At 53.8% G+C, this 18,867-nt stretch overlaps 1 protein-coding gene across 1 annotated transcript in view; it reads left to right on the top strand.

Annotated features, from left to right (window-relative positions):
- Nucleotides 1-18,867, top strand: part of MTMR4 (myotubularin related protein 4) — a 57,193-nt gene that overhangs the window by 20,288 nt on the left and 18,038 nt on the right. The window contains exons 2-7 of the mRNA XM_082294812.1: nucleotides 570-643; nucleotides 10,958-11,047; nucleotides 13,915-14,031; nucleotides 14,679-14,761; nucleotides 14,934-15,100; nucleotides 16,861-16,957. Of these exons, the coding sequence (XP_082150938.1) occupies nucleotides 641-643; nucleotides 10,958-11,047; nucleotides 13,915-14,031; nucleotides 14,679-14,761; nucleotides 14,934-15,100; nucleotides 16,861-16,957 (557 nt within the window). The 5' untranslated portion in view covers nucleotides 570-640. The remainder of the gene's footprint in view (nucleotides 1-569; nucleotides 644-10,957; nucleotides 11,048-13,914; nucleotides 14,032-14,678; nucleotides 14,762-14,933; nucleotides 15,101-16,860; nucleotides 16,958-18,867) is intronic.

The raw sequence follows: 18,867 nt of genomic DNA, 5'->3' as shown, positions 1-18,867 counted from the left end.
CCTTGTTCAAGTCTTGCTGTTTGGCTTTTCCCTTCCTACAAATGCCTCCTGTGACCTCCCTCGAGCGGGGAACTGCTGGTTTTTCCTGGTACTTGGAGTGTTTGCATCCTGCCCCACCTCCCAGGCATGACCAGATTGGATTTTAGAGGTGTTTTCCTCCCACGACCACAGAAATTTTCTCCAAACGCTCAAGTTCCCTGTGAAGCATCTTCCACAGGTCCTTGAACCACAATGACCAAGTCTGTCTTCCTTCAGCTCCCTCCTGTGGGCTTTGTACCTGTGGGCCACTGGATGCTGTGTGCTTATGTGACAAGTCCTGGGTGCTGTGTTGGTGAGTGACTGAAAGGATTTGGTGTCTCCCCATGATGCTGAATCTGATTTCCAGCAGCTCCTGGAAAGGGCACGAAGCAGAGGTTGGCAGGGATAGGTACAGACAGGGCACTGGCCTCAGGGCTTTTGATTTTTTCCCCTCTATGTTCACACTGGAGTACCATTCCTGTAAATTAAACTTCTAAACTAAATTCCTGTAGGTTAAACTTCTGCTCTGGGTTGTCTCCTCTTTGCTGCAGGTGAGACTTGTGGAGGAACAAGAAGAGACTGAGCTGTGATTGAACCAGAAGGCTTTGGACAGTGTCTGAGGATGGTGAGTCCATGTCCTCTCTACAGGATGGACCCTGAGGGGCTGGAGCGTGTGCAGGGCAGGGAAGGGAGCTGGGAAGGGGCTGGAGCCCCAGGAGCGGCTGAGGGAGCTGGAAAGGGGCTCAGGCTGGAGCAAAGGAGGCTCAGGGGGGACCTTGTGGCTCTGCACAAGTCCCTGACAGGAGGGGGCAGCCGGGGGGGTCAGGCTCTGCTGCCAGGGAACAGGGCCAGGAGGAGAGGGAACGGCCTCAGGCTGGGCCAGGGCAGGCTCAGGGTGGGCAGCAGCAGCAGGAATTTCTTCACTGAAAGGGCTGCCCAGCCCTGGCACAGCTGCCCAGGGCAGGGCTGAGTCCCCGTCCCTGGAGGGGTTTAACAGCCCTGTGGATGTGGCATTTGGGGACATGGGGCAGTGGTGGCCTTGGCAGTGCTTTGGGGATGGTTGGACTCAATGATCTCAGAGAGCTTTTCTAACCCAAATGATTCCATGATTCTGGTCTGCCTCTGTCCTTTGTGGGTGGTCTTGTTCTTTGTGTGTCCAAATCTTGTACTGCAGCTAAACGTAGAAGAAATACAAGAATGAGCAAGAAGGGTGGAACAGTATTGTGTATTATATGCAATAATGTAACAGAGAGGATTTATCACTGTGATCGAGATGCTGTTAATAGGATACATTTACCCCTAAACCTCTTATTGGAATATATTGGGAAAAAAAGTTAATAAGACTGGAACCCCCTTCTGTCTCCCTGGACTACTGACATAGTCATCCAGTTTTTGTGGCTTACTGATTTATTTTTTCTTTAAATCTTACTGCTGGGGTTTCTCATTGTGTTCCTCTGTCGCCTCTCAGTGAAGGATTTCACACCATGTTAATAACAGCTCTGGTGCCACCAAAGGAGCAGAAATTTCACAAGAATTAGTCACAGAAAAATGTGGTAGAAAAGAATCTGAACCACAGCCAAAGCAGCCAGATTGCTGATAAACTCGGATAAAGGGCCTCTAATGCCTCCGGCAAGAAATAACCCAAAATACAAGGGATCTGCTGGGAGGAAAAAAGCTGGAGACTGGGAATGTTGAAAGATATGCTGAGAGTGTCCTGAGGGGGGTAGTTTGAAGAGGGGTGATCTGCATGTGGGCTGTGGGTGGGCAGAGCCTGAACTTGCTGCAGTGACATGGATCAGCACCAGCTCCGTGTTGTTGTGGGGGACAGAGTGCTGAGGAGAACAGCAGAGACACACAAAGGGCTGGAAATTCAGATCGAGGACATGAAAATTTAGGTTAACCATGTTAGAAAAAGTAAAAGATAAAAATCTGGCAGAGTGCTCGAGGAAATGGTGACGTCCCCTGAGGGATTGTCCCCGATGTGTTTTGTTAACAACTGGAATAGGAAAGGAAACGTGCTCTCTGCATTAGCTGAACTCTCAGCTCGAGTAGTTACACACACAGCATTTTTGCTGTAGTCCCTGTCCTTGTGCTCCTGGTGCTGCCTCAAGATCTCCTGTGCTTCCCACTGGAAGAGCTGATCCCCACGTGAAGGGTGAAGAACTTGCTCTGGGGTGGAGAGGTGAATGTCCTCTCCTGTCATAACCTGATAAAGGATCTCACACTTCAGCTTGGAGCTGCCCTGGTGCCCCATTGGAGGTGTAAAACCCAACAGCTTCTCTGGGTGGGACTGAGTTGAGAGGGATGCGGATGTACCCAGATATGAATGAAAAAAAAGGGAACAAACTCATGGAAAATGCATCAAAAATCCCTGCAGGAAACACAGAGAAGGCCAGGCTGGGCCCCCTGAGGACAAGGCTGGTCAGACATTGAAATGACAGGGCCCAGTGAGTGCTGCAGGGGAGCGTGGCTCAAGTGTGTGCCCTCACCTGGCAGGACCTACAGCTCAGGGACTTGGTATTGCAGAAACTATTTACTGATGTTTTATGAGTCCTTGGTAGGTTTTCCTTCCATGAATTCCTCAGGCTTTCAAAAACCAGGTGAAGATTTGCAGTTGTGTCAGAGCTGTGCTGCCGAGCACCTCTTGCTTTGTTTTGGAACCAGCCCAGTGTTGTTTTGGGTGGTTCTTGTATTGGGAATAACAGTAAGGTGTGGTGCTGCCTGTGAGCATCTCCTGCCCTTCAGGACTTTGTAGATCTCCACACATTCCCCTCGGACATCTGAAGAGCACTAGTCCTTTAAATTCTCTGCAGCGAAGCCACCTTTAGTTCTCATCACCCCTCCCTGGACCTGTTTTGGGTTTTGTTTGAGTGCACAGACTGGAATTTTGGATTTACTAAAACACAGAAGCTTTTCCCTGTACTCCTTTCCTGTGTCTGGACAGACCTTACCCTGCCATGGCCCTGCCCACCCTTATGTGTAATCATTGTTCGGATTCTTCTACATGAGAGGGTTTCCTGCTCCTTATGAGTACCCAAAGATTACTTTTACTGTTTCACAGGACCTTCTGAAAAGGTTGTTTTATATTTTATTTAAATGCTCCTGTGATTTTTTGAAAATTTTTTCATTTTGGAAAAAATAAAGCAACCAACAAAAGTGCCCCGCCCCCAATTTCACCCACTATTTTGGGAAGAGACACTGGGCTTTTTGTCTCCCATGACAAGGGAGAGAAAGTGACTTGTAATTGCAAGCTGTAGAAATAAGCACTTACCTCCACCTCCTTACCTGAGCTTCTGTCAGCAGCTGAAGGCAGAGAGCTGCTGGAAGCTCCTACAGCCTCCTTGGAGTCCTTCTGTGACCTCTCTGGAGGGCTGTGGCTCCCGAGTTAGACACAGGGAGGGCTGGAGGTGGGCTGTGGGTTAAGGGCTGCTTCGGGGCTGGCTGGAATCCCTGTTCCCTGCAGGCATGCTCAGTGCTTCCTTAACACCCTGCGCTCCCTGCAGGCTGAGGCCACAGCCCCCGTGCCCTCTGGTTAGCAAGGGCACCCCCAAAAGCTTTGCCTCTACTCAGCAGCACCCCAGATGTGCCTCACCAGCTGCTCTCCCCTTCCTGCTGCTCCAGGTGCTTGGTTAAGTGTCAGCAGCTTGGATTGCACTACTCTTCCCATTTTTCCCCAAAACAGCCGCTGATGGGAATGACCTTGAAGGCAGCACTAGTGCTGGTTTAATCCTTAACTAATGGAGCCCTAACGAGCACCTTGGTACCTTAATACATTACTTAAAACTGGCAGGTGGGGTGGTGCAGGTGCTGTGCTGGCAGCTCAGTGCTCAGCTCCCACAGCAGCCTTCCCTCTCCTGGCTGCTGGGATGCTGGCTCTGTGGGCATCTGGTTCTTACCCCGGGGGGGCCATGATTTATCCCAGGTGGGGATTTGCAGCCAGCCCTCATCCCCTCCTGTTGGGGCATGGAGTTGACAGCCCGTGACTTGGGCCCTTTTGTCCCTGTCCTCAAAGGTTTCTTGCTGCATAATCAGTTCCATGCTCACCTCTGGGCACCTTTCTGAACAAACACCAAATGCACTATTACAGATCTGTAAGCTCTTCTATCATCCTATCCCGATTAAAAGATGACACTCACCATCCCAGTCCTGACTTACAGGGTATATAAGCAGTAACTTCTCTTCACACAGGTTTAGGGTTTTATTTCCACCTCAGGCTCAGCAGCCTGCCAGTTCACCCACAAACATCCCTAGGCTTTGAGGAAATGAACTATTTATGTAGGGGGACCTGAAACAAAGACGCCCTTTGTGCAACAGAAGTAGGGGAGGCAGAACAAGAAGTGCCTTTGGCCACAGCTCGTCAGTTCCAGCATCAGCTTATGGAGAGAGAGAGAGACATACGTGTCTGAGTGCAGCTCATCTCACCCAATGTGGGCATCTGCCAGGCAGAAGGAGAATAAATTTTAACTTTTAGAATGAGATAAATGATACAAGCCTCTCCCTTCCCCTCCTTACCTGGAAAAAAAAAATCTAGATAACCAGTTCCTAGCTTGATAGTCACTGAAAAGAAATATTCAGACCTGGAAGGATCTAAAGTAGAGTATCCTGATGGCCCCTCTGCTGCTGGAGCCCCTGGCTGTCGGACAGAGCTGCCCTGGCTCCTGCTGACTTGCTTCTCATGTCCTGGAATTCCCTTCCCAGGGCAATCACCTCCTCCTGCCAATTTTTCTGTTGGTTTTCTCCAGCCTGGAGCAGGGCAGTCTGTGCAGTGGATGTGCTACCAGGGACAGGGCTGCACATTCGGATTTCTGCCAGCCCTTGCCTTCCCTCCCCTCCATCTGTGGGGTGATGCCCTGTGCTGGGGTGATGAAAAGCTCACCCTTAATCTATAGAAGGGATGGGTGCGGTGCCTTCTGCCTCAGGAGAGCGTAATTTTATTTGTGGTGCCAAAGAGAAATAGAGGATAAAGCTATGTCAGGGTTGGGACGGGTGAACGTGTCTGTGGACAGCTGAGTCAGGTGTGCTGGCAGCTCCCTGCAGTGAATGGGACCAGTTTTTCTCTTGGAATCATGGAATGGTTTGGGTTGGAAGGGACCCGGCCAGGTGGGAATTAGCTGCTCCCTGGCCCACACTTTCCCAAACTTGCAGAATGCTGGACCAGCCACTGGCAAAATGGTTCATTTCAGGATGCTGACTGGCTCCAGACTGTGAGAGAGCTTTCAGCATCCTGATGCCTGTCCCGTGCTCCCAATGCAGATTCATTGGGCAAGTGGGACCAAATGTTCCCTGGGAAGCCTGTGCTGCAGGCTGGGCTCCTGGTGCATGCAGGTGTGTCTCCACAGGGAACATCATCTCCTTTGGAGGCTGCAGGATGGCCCCTTGAGTGCCAGTCCTATCTTTGCCAAGCCTCCAAATCCCTTTTGGGACCTTCAGGAGAAGTCTGCAAGGTGTTTGCCTGCAGTGTGGACCCAGGGATGCCTGGAGGGGTGGGAGGAGCAGCACAGACAGTGGGCAGTGCTAGTGGGAGGGAAAAGGGGCTGCCCTTAAAAACATGCTGCCCATGTTATATTCAGCTCCTCTTCCTCAGAATTGGGAAACACTTTGGATTTTGGTTGGGAGATGATGAGGGAGATTTCTCTCTCTGCCCACATGAACACACACACTGAGAACACTCAGAAGCCCAGTTCTGTAAAATAACCTTCTCTTCCTCAGTGGTCTGTGGCAGTGGAGCAGACCCCAGCTGGGGAGGCGTCTGAGGTGGCAGTTGGGAGATCCCTCTGGCTAAGCCAGCTAAGGAGTGTGGAGCACTCTGCAGTCCTATGCTGGACCACTCCTGCCCTTGCCTGAGTCACTGGAGGGAAAGGAGGGCAGGTATTTTGGGAACTCTTGAAGGAAGTGAAAGCAGAGTCTGAATCAAGTTCCTCTTGAAAGTCCGTGAAGCCACTGAACTTCAGAGCAAGGTTTCTGCTCTGCACCAGGCTCAATGTTTGGGCAGAAGTTTCTAAGTCATGTATGAGTCTTTTTATGATACCAAAAGTGCAAAAATATTTCAGTGAAAGCAGAAGAAGTTCTATTTGTGGCTGTTCAGGTCAGCTTAGGTTGGAAATTCAAAGTACTGATCTGACGAGCAGCCCTTTAACTCTGCACAGCTGCAGCTTAGGGGGGTTACAAAGGTCCTTCTGCAAACAATCCCTGTGCCAGGCCCTGAACTGAACTTGGCCCTAAAAACCTCACTGTGGGTTGGAGCAAACCTCTTACCTACCTTGTCTGTGGTTTTGTGTGTTATAAACTCCGGTCTTGTGCTGTGTGCACTTAACAGCAGTGTGTGCTCACACCCTGCCCAAGAGACTCCCAGCCTTCAGCTGTTCCCCGGATGTGCTGTGTTGCTTTTCCCCTGACACATGTCAGGAAAAAGAATAAATATTGGCTTTACAGTGTTTATGGCCACACTCTCTCTCCAGTATAAAAGGTTCTTTCAGCTTTAGCTGCTCTGGTTTCTCAGCATTCCCTCCAGAGGGGAACCTGCAGCAAGCAGAGCACCTCTCCTGCCACTCACTTTTGGCCAAGACAAATCAGTCACCTCATCCATAACCCTGTCCTTATCTGTAACCCTCTGTTCGTGTCCATAACCCTCTGTTCTCCTTGTGTTTTGGTTTTTGGGTGCCAGCTGGAGTCAGTTGCCCCAAGGATGGGCAATGCCTGACATTCACCCACTGTGCTCCATGTAAATGGTGGAGTGGGACAGAGCGGGGGTGAAATGGGATTTCATGGCTTATCTCCAGGTGTGGCTGTGTGTTCTTCTAAGTCTTCTTTCCTAAGTGGTGAAGCTGGTGTAACTATGGGAGTCTGTGGGATTGTTTTGTCAGCAGGGGAGTTCATGGAACTGAATTTTGCCCTGCAGTGACAGTGGGCAGCATGTCTGGGTGTCACAAAGCTGTCCCTTTAGTTGAGGCAGCTCTAAATAATCTAACCCTGAACAATTTTGCAGAGAAATGCCAAAATATTTTATCTGACTCAAGAAAAACCCTTTGAGATCCCGTTGGTATTGCTGGGGAGAGCTGTCTGTGGTGTCTTCGGGGCAGCCACATCTAAGAGGAGCTCAATGGCTACAGGCTGTGCTCTGTTTGGGTTTGTGTTTCGAGAGCAAAAAGCTGGTGTGGTTTGAGCAAAATAGTGGGGCCTTTGAGGATTGATGAAGGGTCAGGTTTTAATTTTGCATTTTAACAAAGAGATTCTCCCTCTGGCTCAGTGGTGGGGGCAGAGCAGCTGTTGATGGTGGAAATGGAGATGGCTTTGCCCGGGAAGCTGCTCCTGTGGTTCCCGGGATAGGCTGTGACCTGGGAGCTGTTTGCTCCCGGGCTTGATGAACAGCAGGTTGTAAAGGTGAGCTCATAGGGGGCTGGGGTGGGGAGGTGGGTGCTCAACCACAGCATTTCCTGCACCCATGGCCTTACCCTGTGTCTGCGAGCATTGCCAACAGGAGCTGGGGAAACTTCCCACGGGAGCTAAGTGTCCAAGCAGTCAGCGAGAGGAGCCTTGTCCTCTCCAGGACCCAGGCTCCAGCACACAGGTGCTGGTGGGAGCCAGGGACATCCAGCTACTCCCTGCACACATGAAGCTCCTGGGAAGGAGGGCTTGAAGTCTCGGGAGTGTTGAGTGGAGAGATGCAGCAGGGCAGTCCCTTTATCCTCATCTCCCTGGCCAGGCACAGAGGACTGCGGGAGGATAGCGGCCTCAGGGGTGCAGTGACAGATCCTGGCTGAGCTGCTGGGAGCAGGGCTGGGGGCTCGGCATTGGAGTGGAGGGCTGGGGACAGAGGGGCCAGTGCTGGTGCAGAGGCCTCGGGGCAAACGGCTTGATGCTGGGGTGGAGGGGTCGGCACAGGGTGGAAGAGCTCAGGGACAGGGCTCAATGCCAGGGTGGAGGGCTTGGAGCAGAGGGCATGGAGCTGGGGCAGGGGTCTTGGAGCAGAGGGCTCGCTGCTGGTGCGGAGGTGTTGGTGTAGGGTCTATGGGCTCGTGGCAGAAGGCTCCGTGCCGGGCTGGAGGGGTCGGTGAGGGGCTCGGAGCAGAGGACTCGGTGCCGGGGCGCAGGACTCGGGGCAGAGGACTCGGTGCCGGGGCGCAGGACTCGGGGCAGAGGGCTCGGTGCCGGGGCACGAAGCCGCCTTCCCGCTATTGTTCCCGGCGCTCCCACTGCCGCCATCCCTGCGGCACGAGGCCGGTGCCAGCAGCGCCATGGGCCGGGAATGCCGCTCCCGGCCGAGGAAGGGGCCGTGGCCGCGGCCCCGCGGTCCCGCCGCCCGCTCCATTTTCTGTCTCGCCCGTCACGGAGACGCTCAGATGGCAGAGCCGCGCTCGGCGGCCCTGGGAGGGAGGTGGAGTCTGCCCGTCCTCCGCCCGCCCTCCCTCCATTGTCAGCGGCGGCGGCGGCACCTGCTCGGGCCGCCGGCGGCCGGGATGCTCCTGCCCTTCCCGGCGGAGCGGGGACGCTGCCGCAGTGCCGGGGCCGCGGCCGCAGCTCGCAGCCGGAGGGAGGAAATGCTGCTTGTGCCTGCCCGGCCCTGCTGCCGCCTCGGGAAATGAACATGAGTCTGCCAGGCCGCGTCTCCTGCTCCATGCTCAACTGCTTTGTAAGTGCTGCTTTTTATTCCCCTTCTCTCCTCCATGGAAGCGGGGCCGTACGCCAGCTGCGCTCTCCAGCTCACATGCCGGTGGAGGCATCCTCTGGATCTGCCCAGGGAGAAGGGGGATCCCCTTCTCCTCGCTCCCACATGCCGCCGGAGGACACCGCGGCCCGTCCCTGCTGCCCGGGCCGGGCCCAAGGGCACAGCAGTGCCCGGCGCCGCGGGCCGAGCCCGGCAGGCCCCGGTCACTGAGCTGGGCCCCGCAGGCTCCGCGCCTTGTCCGGAGCTGGAAAATTACCGTGCGAGAGCAGCCGACCCCCGGGGAGCTGCACACCCCTCCCTGCCTGGGGCTGGGCAGGACCCTCCGCTGCTGCTGCTGCTGCTGCTGCTGCTGCTGCTGCTGCTGCTGAGAGGGGGGTCCTGCGCTCCTCGCCTTTCATACCTTCCGGGAGAGGGGGTTTCCTGCAGACCCACCCTCGGCCCCCCAGGGCACTCCTGGCCGAATGGGCTCCGAGGGCTTCAGGAGACTTGTGAAGAGAGCAGGGTGCTGACCCCCGCCCTGCCGGTACCCAGGATGGGGCTGTGGCAGGAGGGGATGCTCAGCCTCTGCCCGCCCTGTGCTGCAGGCGAGGAGGGACTCAAGGACACCCAGGCTGATGGAGAGCTTAGGCTGCCTTGTTCCAGTTCCTGGTGCTCCCTGGGATTTCTCTGTGAACTGCAAAGTGATGATGGGAGAGGATCTCTGCTCCCCTAGCTCCTACCCCGGCACGCGGGCACACACCTTCCCTTTGTGCTCCCCTGGGCTGGTGCCTCACTCGGAGTGAGCCACTGGCAGGAGGGGCCCCAAGCCCCCCGTGGTCTGCAGTCAGCATCGGCTGCTGCTGGAGCAGGTGCTGTGCCCTGTGTCCCTCACAGCATGATGACAGGGCCAGTGCCTTTGCCTCCAGCTGGGGCTGGTGCTGAGTTTTATGAAGGCTCTAACAGCATGTTACATGCGTGCAGGTTCCTTGGATATGGGGTGGGAGGGGTCTGGCTGCCCCTGTCTGAGGTCCAGGGATCACCTCAGGCCAGCCTGTTCCCGTGGGCGCTGAGGCTTCAGCTCCCATCAGTAACACAAGAGGATTCAGCAGCATTTTAAATATTCCTGAGCCAGAAGGATTGGGATCTCCTTTCTTCAGGTTGAAATTGGGATTCTGGCTTGGGTGACATATCCAGAAAGATATGTCATTTTAAAATATTAGTCAATGCTTACAGAACACGGTGTTTCCTGGTAAATGCTAGAGCCTAGTGCTAGAGTTAGAGAGCAAGCAGCATTCTGAAGAAAACATTCCCACACCAAATATATGTGGAATTAGCACCATCCTGGACTCCCAGCAGTGAGCATCTGCAGCTGAGTGTCCGGGTGCCACTCCTTCGGTCAGCATCTCGGTGATGTGACAGGGCCTGAGTGAGGGCTGGTGAAAATTGGCACCAAGAGTTCATGCCAGAGCTCAAGGAGCATTGGGACAATGCACTGAGACACATGGTGGGGTGCAGGGCCAGGAGTGGGACTTTATGATCCTTATCCCTTCCAGCTCAGGATACTCTGATTGTATGAGTGAATGAAGATTCCCGTGTTCCAAACTGAGGCATACACTCCACTTGTCAAGGATGGCATGTGCAGGTTCCATGTGACCTCTCAGACCATCCTGAGGCCTCTGGGTTTTCTGGGATGTCCACCTGAGCAGGCTGGACATGTCCAGCTGCCCTGGGCTTGGTGCTGGCACCAGTCAGTAGTGCCTATTGTGAATAGGGTGCACTGGGGTGCAGTTGTTGTAGGGTTATGTTTCACAGTTGTATCTTCTCCTCCAAAAGATTCAGGATCTTCCCAGATTTCTTTGGTCTGAGAGTGAAAACAAAAACTCCCAAAAAAAAGCGGTCCTTAAGAGGAGGAAGAGTAGGCTGACATTGGACTGTAGATGGAAACCCTCTGTGTCACAGGGTGTCTGCCCTGGTGCCATGGAGCAGGTAACGGGAACAGCTGACGTGACAAGTTACTGTCACATCAGTCCCCTGTGGCCAAGGTGTGTCTGCTGGGCTTTCCAAACACCACTCAGCTGGAAGAGGTGGGACTTGGAGGCTTCAGCATTTCACTGTGCTGTGGGCATTCTGCAACAGCCAGAGGAACTGCTGGGGTCTGCAGGCAGAACAGGCATTTCCATGCACAGGTATCCCCAAGCTCCTGGGGTGCCAAGAGTATCCATCAGCTTCAATTTTTGGCTTTCACAGCACGTGCTGGCTGAGGCTGTCTGACTGTGTGCTCTGTTTGCAATGCAGGGTGAGGAAGGCCCTCCCAGTTTGGAGTACATCCAGGCCAAGGACTTGTTCCCCCCGAAGGAGCTCATAAAGGAGGAGGAGTCACTGCAGGTAAGGAAGTAAAAACACCCAAACAGCTCTGGGATGTGTCAGGCTGGGCTCTGCAGAGCAGCTCTTCAGCCCAGCACATCCTGGAGGCCATGGGCTGGCCGGTGCCAGGGGCACAGTCGGAGCAGCAGGTCCTTGTGTGTGGGGGCCAAGCCGGCTGTTCCCACAGCCCTGTCCCCGCCTGCCCAGCCCTGGCAGGATGTGTCTGGCATCGCCAGCTGCTGCCAGCACGGCTGGAGCTGGTGCAGTGCTCGGCCAGCCCGGGCATTCCCTGTCGGAATGTGCCACTGCCAGTGCAGCTGGAGCTGGTGCAGTGCTCGGCCAGCCCGGGCATTCCCTGTCGGAATGTGCCGCTGCCTGCCCAGCCTGGGCATTCCCTGTCGGAATGTGCCACTGCCTGCCCAGCCCGGGCATTCCCTGTCGGAATGTGCCACTGCCAGTGCAGCTGGAGCTGGTGCAGTGCTCGGCCAGCCCGGGCATTCCCTGTCGGAATGTGCCACTGCCAGTGCAGCTGGAGCTGGTGCAGTGCTCGGCCAGCCCGGGCATTCCCTGTCGGAATGTGCCGCTGCCTGCCCAGCCTGGCAGCCTGCAGCAGGGAGCCTCCCCGGGACGGGAGCACGGGGCTGTGCTCCGCAGCCACAGCGTGCGGTTGCTCTGCCTGCTCTCCCCCCGGACACGTTGCTCCTGCCGTTTCCTGCTGCACAGTGGCTGGAAGAAGGAGCCTCCATATGGTGCCAGCCTCCTGCTGCAGAAAGCCCTGGGAAGAGCCCCGCGTGCTGTTTCTGCTGTGCAGCAAGGGCAGCATTCCCTCCTGGGGATTGGTGCTTCCTTTAACATCATCCAGTGCTCATCATCCTCCTCTGGGGCTGGAGCCAGGCTCACCTTGTTCTTGCTGCTGCTGCAGTGTCTGAGTTTGTTCTGAGGCTGTCACTGCCTTGGCAAATGGTGCTGGGAAAAGCAAGGGCTGGGAGCTGTTGGCTTGAAGGAACAGCCACAGGCTGGGGACTTGTGCAGGGTCAGGGCTGCAGGGCTGTGGCTTTGGGGGGGTGAAGCTGCTAAGGTGACTCTGAGCCGAGGCTCCTGGAGAAGAGCAGACTCTGCCTTAGTTTGCTGCGTGGAGAAGTAAAGTTCAACCCTCCCAAGCGTAATTTGCCTTCAGTAAATTGTTAATTCGTTGTAAAGCGGAGTGTTCAAGGCCAGGTTGGATGGGGCTTGGAGCAGCCTGGCCTAGTGGAAGGTGTCTGCCGATGGCAGGGGTGGAATTGGATGAGCTTGGGTTGGGATATCACTCCCAGCCCAAACCATTCCAGGATCCTGTGACTCTAGAAGGCGGCCATCAGTTGATAACAAGCCGTATTCAGGCACCTGCTGGTTTATTCCAGGATTTCCCTCTGTCCGTTCTTGCAGCCTTACCAGCCCCTTTCTGTTCTGTCTCCCTTCTGTTGCTGTGTGAAAGAGCCACGTAAGCAGGAGAAACACATGCCAGATAAAAACAGCTCTGGCAAGCGTGCAGAAATCAACTGCAGAAATAAAAAGAGGATATTCTCTTAGGCAAATAATTAATATTTTTCAAGAGTGTTCAGACATATGCCAGTCTAAGCTGGTTATTTTTGTACAAAGAAAGGAGAAGTTGTTAGTACAGTTGTCACTTGAAATCCAGGAAATTCAGGTTTTTATACCCAACCCATAGAAACAACTTCGAAATAAAGAGAAGGTGGTCTGACTTGTACTAATTACAGTGTAATGAATTGTGTCATCAGCTGCCCTGTCTGGCAGGTTTCAGCTGTGTCGTGACACTTTTTGCATAATGGGTTACCGACATCACCTGGTGTAGGTGGCATTCAGAGAACAGGAGGAGCCTGATTAGCTAAGGACAAAGGGGCCTGGTGAATTTTAGGCTGTTCTGCCTTCTTTTTTTTAATATAAGAGAAGTCAAACCTGACTGTCTGCCAGGATCCCCTGTTCTAAAAATAACTATGGCGTGTCCAGACTGATGGGGAAAAACAGACACTTGATTATCTAGATATTTTATAAAATGGAATACAGGTAACTTTAATGAAGCTTTCTTGCAGTTTAATCAGGACAAGCTTCCTCAGTCATATAAATCACTGTACACAGAGAATCCCTGAGAGCTTTGTTAGCAGAAACTGGGCACATCTTTGGTTCATTTGCTTACCTGGATGGTACTGCTGAGTCTCACAGTGCTGCTGAGGGCCCCCCATGTTTAAATAGCACAGCAGGATCACATAGGTGACACTGCCCTGAGGCAGAGGCTTCTGATCAGCCCCAGAATCCCAGAATCACTGAGGTTGAAAAAGACCCCCGAGACCATTGAGCCCAACCTGTGCCTGATCCCCACCTTGTCACCCAGCCTAGAGCACTGAGTGCTCCATCCAGTTGTTCCTTGGACACCTCCAGGGATGGTGACACCACCACCTCCCTGGGCAGCCCCTTCCAGTGCTTCCCCATGGTGTTGGGCTCTTTCAGGAGCTGTGCCGAGTGCTCCCCATCCTCTCTGTGAGCTGTCCTGCAGTCACGTCCCTCTCCATGCTTCTTGTGCCAGGGCTGGTTTCCCCTGTCTGAAGAGCAGGGCCCGTCAGCCCCTCTGTCCCCAGGCCAGCCCTCGCTGCCAGGTGTGCATGGCACACACGTGATCCTGCAGGAGGTGCTCGCTGGCTCCGAGGCGTCCTTGGGAAGAGCTCAGTGTGTGGGGCTGGGCAGTGGGCGCTGTCTGTGCTGCTCTCGGGGCACGAGGAGCACATTGCTGGGAACGGTTCCTTGGGAGAGGAGGAGGCAATGGGAGAGTGGCTCTGGGAGTTGCAGTGCACAAAGTGGCTGTGTGACCTGACCTGGTGCTGTCTCCCTTCCAGGTGCCATTCACTGTGTTGCAGGGCGAGGGGGTGGAGTACCTGGGCCATGCCAACGACGCCGTGATCGCCATCTCTAACTACCGCCTGCATATCAAATTCAAGGACTCTGTGATCAATGTGAGTCTGGCCCTGCCTGCACCATCAGCTCTCGCAGGGTCTCGGAGCAGGGAGGGGTGGGAATACCCCGTTCCTGGGGGCTGTGGCACAGGAAGGTGCCTCTTGGAGGATGCCAGGCCTGGGCGTGCGGTTGCTGTTTTGCTGCTGCATTTAGGTGTGAGGATGGCGTTTTCCTTTAGACAGTAATTAGGTTTTTCCTTTGCTGTTTTCTTTAAATTCAGCCATTACCCTTGGGTGGTTTTAAGGCTGTTGAGGTCTCTTGCAGACCAGTTTTAATGAGATTTCTCACCAACACAGTCAGGCAGTGGGAGCCTGAGGCTTTCCCTCACTGCCTTAACTTGCCATCTCTTCCTGCAGCTCTGGCTTGGCTCAGTTACCTGTGCTTGGCTGGATGTGATTGAGTCAGGAACTGGCCCCAAGTGGGAGATTACCGAGGGAGAGGACAGAAATCAGAATAGTAATCATGGAAGGAGCTCTGTGCTGACTCACAGAGCTCCCTAACCCTGGGAGTGGGTTTGTAGTTCACAGAAGCAGCTCGTGACTGGTGGAGCTGTGCTGGAGTGTGAGGAGCCTGCGGGCACGGCTGCTGGGGCTGCTCTGGCCTGTGGTGTGCCTTGTCATGCCCTACATCTGTCCCTCCCTCGCAGGTGCCTTTGAGGATGATGGAAAGCGTGGAGTGTCGGGATATGTTCCAGCTTCACATTGTCTGCAAGGACTCCAAAGTGATCAGGTATCTGGTTTATTGCTGTGCTGCAGCTGCTGCAGGCTGTGACCAGCTCTGGTGGCTCCCTCTATGCTGTCCGTGGTCAGGGTTCTAAGGCCTGGGGCCGTGTTCCTTTTCCTGGCTCAGTCCTGGCTGGATGAGTGTCCCCACTGAGGGTGGCTTGCCTTTGGGTTTGCAGGTGCCATTTCTCCACCTTCAAGCAGTGCCAGGAGTGGCTGAAGAGGCTGACTCGAGCCATCGCCCGCCCCGCCAAGCCCGAGGACCTCTTTGCGTTCGCCTACCACGCCTGGTGCCTGGGGGTGTGTGTGGATGAGGAGGATCAACATGCACATCTCTGCCGTCCCGGTGAGCTCCTGGCCTGGCTCTTCCTGCTCCTCTGGCCAGCAGCACTGCAGTGCAATTGAGCTCTTGTTCATAAACCCTGTCTGATTTCAAATTTGCCTGGCTAGGTCATCCTGAGCCTGGCCTAGAGATCCAGCTGATGGCCAGATGGTACTGGATAAGAAGCACAGTGAAAGGAATTAGTTATAAACACAACAAGAAACTTTCAGAGCCAGCAGCACAGAAGCAGCTTTTCCCTTTCTCCTCATGAGAAAACATCCCATACTTAAGTTCCCTCATCAAGGTGATGGAGACCCCAGGCAGTCCTGTCCTGGAGTGGCAAACAGCATCAGTTTTGAGGCAGCCTAATTAATATGAGCCCATCTGCATCTCTTCTCCAACACCCAAAAATGCTGTGACACTCCCAGGATCAGGTCTGTGGAGAGCTTTGGCTCATCCTTACACAGGCACAAATCAAATCTTTGGGTCCATGAAGAGAAAACCAGAGCTGTGTTGGTGCCCTCGTGTGGACTGGGAGTTTCCCTTCCCTGGGAACACAAAGTTTGCTTGCAGTTGCTTTGTCTTATCCATGATGAAGCTGTTTAAAAAAGGAATTAAAATGAGTGAGAAACCTGGCTTTGGACTGAAAAATGTGCTGAGCCTAGAGGAGAGCAGCAGTAGCCTGAATGGAATGTCCAAAGACAGGCTGGGTGGAGGGATGGGGTTCAACAGTACAGCTATCCCAGGAGAAGCTGATAGGGGAAAAGTAAGCTCTGTGTCCTTACCACGCCCCAAACCCCAGCAGTCAGAGATATTTGCTGTGTTTCCTTTAGGGAAAGTATTATTCTCTAGTATAAATAAACTCACCTGTGCAAGTTGTTGCCGCAGGATAGGACTGAGGCGAAGAGCTCTGCAGTATTTATTTATTAACAAGATTTGACACTGGAGCAACAAAGGCCTCCAGAATTTGTGAGGCAAGGCTTAAACCATGAGAGAGGAAACCCTGAGTCAGCATCTGAGAGCAGTCTGGAGGAAGGAACTGCCTGGGGTGGGTGCTCAGTGCTCCTTGCCATGGGGTTCCTGACATCCACTTTGGAAGCTGTCTCTGCCAGAAGGGCAGAAGTGGATTAAATTAACCCCCACACCCCCCTTGACATGGAGAGGCTGTTTCTGTGCCCTGAGATGAGTTCTGACTTGATAAAACAAGCAGAGGAACCCCTGTGAGGGACAAGTCTTTCTGGCTCCTGAAGCCACCCAGCTGCCCAGGAGTTTCTCCTTTGCCAAAAAGATGCTCCGAGGGCTGGAGCCCCTCTGCTCTGGAGCCAGGCTGAGAGAGCTGGGGGTGTTCACCTGGAGAAGAGAAGGCTCCAGGGAGAGACCTTAGAGCCCCTTCCAGTGCCTAAAGGAGCTTATTAAAAAGAGGCAGAGATTTTTTGTATGGGTGGATAGTGACAGGACAAGGGGGAATAGTGTTAAAGTGACAGAGGGGAGGGTTTGATGGGATGTTTCTTTAATGAGGATGGAGAGGCAGCTGTGGCTGCCCCTGGATCCCTGGCAGTGCCCAAGGCCAGGCTGGACACTGGGGCTGGGAGCAGCCTGGGACAGTGGGAGGTGTCCCTGCCCATGGCAGGGGGTGGAACAGGATAACCTTTAAGGCCCCTTCTGACCCAAAGGTTTCTGTGGTTTTGTGACTCTCTCCAGCCTGTGTCAGTTGCCGTGGAGCTCCACAAACATGTTCAGGTTTCCTCAGTGCTGTCAGTAACTCCCTGTGCTCTGCTCCTCAGGGGACCACGTGAGGTTCCGGTTTGAGATGGAGCTGGTGAGGATGGGCTTCGACCTGCAGAACGTCTGGCGCGTCTCTGACATCAACAACAACTACAAGTGAGTGTTCATGGCCGGGCTCTCCCCACTCTCCTCTTGCCTTGCCTTTCCCTTGGTGATCCCCATGCAGAGCAGTGGGTGAGTCAGACTCCAGCTAATCCTCCTTCCTGGCCTTGACAAGCCCCCAGGCAGATCAGAAGATGAGCCAGATCCCTTTTCTTTCTGCCTTCCACATCGTGGAATTGGAGAGGGAATACAGCCCAAACATCAGAGCTAGCAGGAATTGTAAATGCTGACTCAGGTAGTTTATAATGTGGTGGCTCTAATTCCTCATGGAAGACATTTGGAAGTCTGGAGGTCCATCCATTGTGGGTTTGTCTTTCTGGTCAGTCCTTCTCCGTAGAATGCTCCGTTTGACATAACAACCACAGTTTTCATACACTCAGGCAGCTGTTCAGCTCTGTGATGAGCTGGGGGTGAGCCAGTGGAGAGCTGTGAGGATGCTCAGGAGCCTGGGAATGCGTGAGGCTCATTCAGTCAGAGCAGGAGAAGCTAAAGGGTGATCTGCCTCCAGCTGCTGGCAGGGCATTCACAAAGGGATGGAGTAAAACTCCTGGCAGTGGCACGTGACAGAACAAGAGGTGATGGCCCCAAAGTGCAGCTTGGGAGGTTCACAATATGGAAAGGAAAAGAGCATTCCCTGGGAACGTGGTGGTGTGCTGGGCACATCCCCAGCAGGGGGGGGGTTCTCCATCTTTGTGGTGTCACATTTCAGGTGAGCCAGTGTTGGAGGTGGTCCCTGTGAGCAGGGCATTGGAGTGGAGATCTCCACAAGATTTTGCCACTGTCACAGTGGAAGAGACCTTTTTGCACCAGTCAGTGTTCCCAGCCCATCCTCTATTCCTGCAGGAGCACAGGACTCTCGGAGAAGGGCAGCTGCACTGTGTTGCAGTAGGTGGCATTAAGTCACTGGGGTTTGATGGACATACTCATTTGTGCATTCGCTATAATCCTGTTCTTGAAACTACTGGTATCCCTCAGCCTTTCCTCTCTGTCCCAGCCAGTCCAGGCACCCCATCACCTATGGATTGGACAGTTCCAGGTCACTGCTTTCCTGTGGAGACTGTGAGAAACCTCGGACACACTGGACTGGGGAAATCCCAGTCTGGGAGCTTGCTGTCTGTTCTCTCTTCCTGAAGAATCCAGGCCACAAGCACTAAATTTGGGGGGTGGTTTCCATTTTCCCTCTGCCCTACTGACCATGTTGTTGCTTTGGGACTGTTCATGTGACTTTTCTGGCATTTGCACAGTTTCTCCAAGGATGCCAAGTAAAAGTTGCTCTGAACTGCTCAGTTTTGGAGTGCACAGCCTGTGGGTCCCTGCCCTCAGCATGTCAGGCTTTCTTCTCTGCTGGATCTTGGGGTGTGGTTCCCTCTGACTATTTCAGGAAGTTCAGCTTCCACTGACCATCTGTGCTTTGCTTCCTGGCCAGTAATCCACAGCCATTAGCCACCTTCTCTGAAGACAGGTGTTTGATTTCCAAGCAAACCAGGGAAGAAAGGACTTAAAACAAACCTCAGCCAGCTGGGTGTGGGCCTGGCTTTGCTTCCCTCCACCTGCCGAGTTCCTCCCTGGGGTTCCTCGCAGGTCCCAGCTTCCTGCAGACATCCCAGGATCTCAGGGGTGGTGTAATTGCCTTGTGCAACTCAAACCAGTTCTCTCTTGCTGCTGGGGGAGTGTGGCTTTAAATCCTGCCTTGGCTTTTGATCATAACCACCTGCCTCTATTCACAGGGATCAGGTTACTTTTTAACTGTTTATAGTCCTTTTATCTTTTATTTCCCTGCATTTGCAAAACAGTGTTGTTAAAGACAGGATACTCCAAGGTAATGGCTTTGTTGCTTGTCTTTCAAGTCTGTTCCGAGATGTCCTTATCTGGGAACTATTATCTTCTTTCTGGCGACAGCCATC

The sequence above is a fragment of the Coloeus monedula genome (assembly GCF_965178545.1).
Source record: "Coloeus monedula genome assembly, chromosome: 20".
Lineage (NCBI taxonomy): Eukaryota > Metazoa > Chordata > Aves > Passeriformes > Corvidae > Coloeus > Coloeus monedula.
This window is presented reverse-complemented; position numbering and strand designations above follow the sequence as displayed.